This window comes from Branchiostoma floridae, chromosome 14 (genome assembly GCF_000003815.2).
Source record: "Branchiostoma floridae strain S238N-H82 chromosome 14, Bfl_VNyyK, whole genome shotgun sequence".
Classification (NCBI taxonomy): Eukaryota; Metazoa; Chordata; class Leptocardii; order Amphioxiformes; family Branchiostomatidae; genus Branchiostoma; species Branchiostoma floridae.
The window spans coordinates 19,721,672-19,727,278 of record NC_049992.1 but is presented as its reverse complement, the minus strand read 5'-3'; the positions used below and the strand labels follow the sequence as shown (position 1 = coordinate 19,727,278).

At 38.5% G+C, this 5,607-nt stretch overlaps 1 protein-coding gene across 1 annotated transcript in view; it reads right to left on the bottom strand.

Annotated features, from left to right (window-relative positions):
* Window positions 1-5,278, bottom strand: part of LOC118430491 (polypeptide N-acetylgalactosaminyltransferase 5-like) — a 17,167-nt gene extending 11,889 nt beyond the window's left edge. The window contains exons 1-3 of the mRNA XM_035841398.1: window positions 4,831-5,278; window positions 3,199-3,413; window positions 2,035-2,201 (exon numbers count right to left, since the gene is read on the bottom strand). Coding sequence (XP_035697291.1) covers window positions 2,035-2,201; window positions 3,199-3,413; window positions 4,831-5,142 — 694 coding nt within the window. The 5' untranslated portion in view covers window positions 5,143-5,278. The remainder of the gene's footprint in view (window positions 1-2,034; window positions 2,202-3,198; window positions 3,414-4,830) is intronic.
* Window positions 5,279-5,607: the final 329 nt, after the last annotated feature.

The window sequence follows — 5,607 nt, the reverse complement described above, 5'->3', positions numbered from 1 at the left end:
AATATATATACATAGCCCTTTTAAGTCGGGCTCAGATCTGCACTTTTTTTCTTGAATATATGTTGTTGCTACTGTTGTGATGATTCCTCCTTGCCTATCGTTATATAACCATTCTCTATTTGTATAAATGTCTGGGGCTTTGCTGAATGTACTGTACTTTTGTTGTGTGAATAAAGTTTCAATTCAAGTACAATGCACAATGATTTCCGTACGTTTGGTGCGTATGAATGATCTTGCAGTTATTTTCGAGTTGATAAAGTTTGAACAAACGAAAGAATGTGGTCACCAAGAAGCTCATGATCAGACGACAAGGCGGTTATATCACTGAAATGTGCCTAAATGCGCTAGGAAATAGCAAATTTGTCACAATTTTCTCATACGGTATTACATTTACACTGATAAGCAACGCATTTACATATGGAAAACAGATAAGCGGGTTATTAGAAATCTCATTGTTGACACTGAATTAGAAACCAATGTACAACAATAAAAATGCGTAAAAGTAAGATTTGAAGCGATGAAAAAGATGTTCACTTATGATTTTGGTGCGATATAGGTAAGATATTGTAAGACATGATATGGGCTATTTGTAAGCATTTGTACTGCGATCTTTTTATAAAACTACAGTTCCACGAACACATACCTTTGCCAAATAAACCAGGTTTGTTATGTAGAATGATGTCTGTAGACAAATGCGTTACTCATTTCATTTTTTTATAATTATATGCTTGGAGTTGGTTTGTAAAATTTCGGTATTGATTATGCAAATTAGATCCCAAGTTACAATTAATTGACATCAAATTGTATCAAGCATCACTTAAGCTATCAGCATACCAAAAATCATGATGATCCTTTGATCCATTCTTGACTTATTCTCTTTCAAAGTCTTTAAATACACCTCTTAATCTCTTCTCTCTTTCTCAGTTACATATGTTACATTTTTGATGAAAGAACTATAAAGGAATGCAGTGGATTTATGAACTTTTCAAAATCAATTAGGCAAATTAGCTGTTTATTTGCATAATAAGTATCGCATTATAATATAAGTCTTCACTTAGGCTATGTACAAGCCAAAAATCATGACGATCCGTCAACCAGTCATATTTTCTCATTAATTATGCAAATGAGATCAGCATTTGCATGATAAATGTGTATTGACATTTCTCTCTTTTTCAGCTACATATGTGACAAGGTATAAAGTCCTTTTCATGGAATGTAGTGAATTTATAAAATATCCTCAATAATTATGCAAATTAGCTGTTGATTTGCATAATTGGTATCTCATTATGTAGGTCTTCACTTACGCTACCTACATACCAAAAACATGATGATCCGTCAACATGTTCATATTTTCTCATTAATTATGCAAATGAGGTCATCATTTGAGTAATTGATATCTATCGACATTTCTCTCCTTCCCAGCTACATATGTGAGAAGTTTCAAAGTCCTATCATGGAATGCAGTAGATTTATAAATTTTCCTCAGTAATTATGCAAATTAGCTGTTGATTTGCATAATTAGTTTACCATTATGTAAGTCATCACTCATTCTATCTACATACCAAAAATTATGACGATCCGTCAACACGTTGTAGAGTTATTCTCGTCCAAAATTTGAAAGGAAACCGGTGCCTGCAGTTCCAAAAAAGCCGCTAGGAGGCCCAAACTCACAATACTTACTGTCTGTCTCAAGGGCTATCTACCACTTAAAAATCATGACCACAGCATGTCCAGAACACGAGATATAAAAAATGAGTTCCCGCTGCAGTACCTTAGCAAGCCGCCCATTATCGAACTTGACCTTCGTATTCCCGCCCCTACCCACCTACCAAATATCATCAGGATCCATCCAAGGCTTCTCGAGTTATGCTGTTGACACACAGACACACACACAAACACGCCCAAAACATAACCTTAGCCATTCTGGCAAAGGTGAAGATCAAGACATCAAGACAAAGATTGCTATTGGGACCGAATACGCCACTTTACAAGTGCCTGGTGTAGTAAAATGAAATACTCGCTGACGTTCCTTACCGAAAGTGCTGCAGTCGTCCACTAAGATGACTTCCCGCAGCAGCTCGCTAGGGGTCCTCTCTAACACGCTGTGCACCGTGCGCAGCAGCGTGGACCACGCCTCGTTGTAGAAGATGATGATGACTGAGGTTCGTGGAAGAGGTCGGTAGTACTTCTTTGCTTTGCACCTGTTAAAATTTTTTAATTAGATGAAAGCAAACATTTTCTAATTACTACAGATCATTAGTAGATATCAATTTGCGCAACCGTGAGTTTGTAGCTTTCATCATTATGCAACGGAAAACGAAGTTTCATGACAGTGGTATGTACCAAAGTGTTGTCTTTTGTCATAGAAAAAGATAATATCAGAGGCAATAAAAATGATGACGTCATCAATTTGGCCCCCAAAAATCAGATTTAGAATTCTTTAATGCCCATCTATCAACATTCGTTACGGCTTCATTCTTTCTTAATTCATTGATAAGAAAACAGTGGAAGGTCAAAATGCCAATTTAGCCAACCGAGATACCTTAACAACGTCAAGATTGGAACTGTACGTAAGAAATACATAGTGTATGCTGAGTGTCTGTTTTGTGGAAGAGTAAAAGTATACTTCTTTCCTATACAAAGCTGTTGACAGAGACCAACGATACGAAATGGAATTTTGAAAATCGATGATAATTGGAAGGGGCTGTGGACGTTAGGTATTAAAAGATGGAGTTTAAAATTGTTCAAGTACAGAAAATCGCTAAAGGGTTAAGAAATACACAACGTCCTCTGTCGGCATTAGAAGGTTTAAGCAAATCAAAGCTAGAATTCCAACAATGAAATAAACGTAAAGATTCTTGAAATACATCATCGTATAATACAGACAATATGATTTCATCCTGTGACAATGACAAAGAAGACGGCAAGGAATAATTCGGAGCCCTACATTATGTAAAGATGCAATTGTAAAGCCCCGCGTTTACAAATCAAGAATTTAACTCGGCCGAGTTGTCAGCGCGAGCTCTAAATTAAGAGGAGGTATGACCCTGATTCCGACGAAGAAACTCTACCATTTGTTCGTCGGCTTCAGGGTCATGCCTCCTCGTAATTTAGAGCTCGCTGACAACTCGGCCGAGCTAAATTCTTGATTTGTAAACGGGGCTTAAAGACACAGGAAAAGAAGCAAGAGCTACTAACAGTTCATGTCTGAAATCTAAGAGACTGCGATGGACAGAGATCTTGCTGCTGGCCCACTCGTTAAAGGAGTGGAGTTTCAGTCCTTCCTTGTACTTCGCTTTCTCCTCCGGGGTGCCAGGTTGGTCCTCTACACCATTTCCCTCCTCTCCAGGTGCGTCACGCTTCGCGGGGGGTGCTTGCAGGTGAGGGGCGGGGTCGATGACCTCTCTCTCGTCCTTGTGTTAGGAATGTAAACAATATTATCGACACCGCGAAAGTGCAGCGCCTATCGTGAAGGCTACTCCATCTAAAACAAGTGGATGCATATATAATGAATTAAGTTAAACAGTTAAAACGTACTTGAATAAAAGAACATGTTAAATTCACTGTACCATTTACACTATTGGTTCTAGGGTATGTCATTATTTTTGCATGTTTGTCAAAGTCAAACCGGATATTTTTTGCTAAAGGCTTTCGATATCACAGTATTCTATGTTCTGTTTCATTATCATTTAATCTCCTGTGTTTGCGTATAAGTATCCATCAGTCGCAATTACTAGTACATACAGTCTACTGTCATCACTAAAAACAAGACGGTTACAGTAGGCAGGAGTTTACCCTTTTCAAAATTTCACCCTTATCTCCCCACGTTTACCAACAAAACGAAAACCACATTCCTCCTAACATCACAAAACCCACAGATTATCGAAAACTTGTGATCCTTCGTCTTCTAATGTCTCCGAAAAAGAAGTCAAACCAAATAGCTAAGTTTTTTTGTGTGCTTCGTTTAGTTTATCTAAATGTATCACTTAAGTTAGTCGCCTACTACTGTATACTTATAACCGTTGTTTGTCTGTTACTTTTCGTTACTTGCAATAAACTTCCTCTATTATTTGTCATAAAAATTGTAAAAACTCAACGGATTACCATATATACGAAGGGCGTTCAATAAGTAATAACGCTGACTCATTTCCCATAGCAGGAGATTAATGAAACTTGGCACAGTTATTAGTCTTTCTCTTCATAGGAATCACCCAGAGTTATGCATTTCTCCCATTGTTTGATGCAGCTCTGGACACCGTTTTTGTAGGACACCCCAGGTTGGTCCTCCAACAGATGCCTCATCAATGGCAGAAGAGGAACGACCAGGCCTGGGAGCTGTTTCCACAGACTTCCGGCCTTGTTTGAATTCAGAATGCCAGCATTTTACAAGGTCATATGATGTGACATCATCACCATAAGTTTCTTTCATTTTATCAAAAGTCTCCTTTAGTGTGCGTCCTATCAAATACAAAAACCGGAATACTGCGCGACACTCAACTGGCTCCATTTCACACCTGGTCCATTTCACACCAAACTCAGTTCAAACACCAGTAAATCAAAAAACGACAATTACTAGTAGTTCAGAACTCTTTTTTGCAACATAAAATATAGAGATTACACATTACACATGCAAAATTTCATGTAGATCAGACAACTGGAAGTGGGTCAGAGTTATTACTTATTGAACTCCCCTCGTATGCACAGGTGCCAGGTGAATTCGAATCAGAGGTGTTCACTGGTACAGGTTTGACTGTTACCTGCATCCTTATAAATACTCTGTATATAATAGTTGAGAAAAATCCCATGTCTACCTGTCAAATCATCACTCACCTTTTCGTCACTTTCGTCGTTGTTTTCTTCGTCATTTGACTCTTTCACACCGTCATCATCCCTCCCTGTGTCCCTCAGCTTAGCGATCCGAACGGTTTGCTCACGGCCACTGTCCAACATGTCATCCTTGTCCAGAACAAAATCACCCCATGCGTTTTCGCTGTGAATTGCATGGACTGATCGTCCGTCCACTGAGACAATGAGTTGCCACAGGGTGACCCCGATAGACAGCCATATGAGCGAGACGACAAAGATCACCTTTAGAACCTCCTTATTGGTAGTGGATCGTTCGACCGCGTAATTCGAGGTCATGTTTCAAGATGGCGAAAGGGCGCCGCCTTTTGAATTTATAGTAAACTGCAGTAACGGTCTAGTTTAGCTGCGTTTCTTACATGGATGGCATTTTTTTTAAAGAATGTTGACTGGATTCTGAAATAGAGAGAGCCAGATTGAAATTCGTGTTACGTTAAAGTCACCACGTTTTACCAGAAGTAAATATCCATGTGTATACCGAAATGGCGTTCAAATCGTACGTGGCACCATTTCCGGATCCTATGTCACAGTTATGAATACAAACATTGTAGGTCCTGATATCTTCACAGGGTATCACATTGAATATCTGTTTTATTCGGGAGCCGAATAGATTTTAAGTAATAAGGGCTTAAATAGGTAAGGAATATGGGCTAAATGTATCTTCTAAAAACATCTTGCTTAAAAATAGTAACATGTTGAGCTTCCGTTCCCTAAAAAAAAAAACCTGCAACTATTAACGTTTAC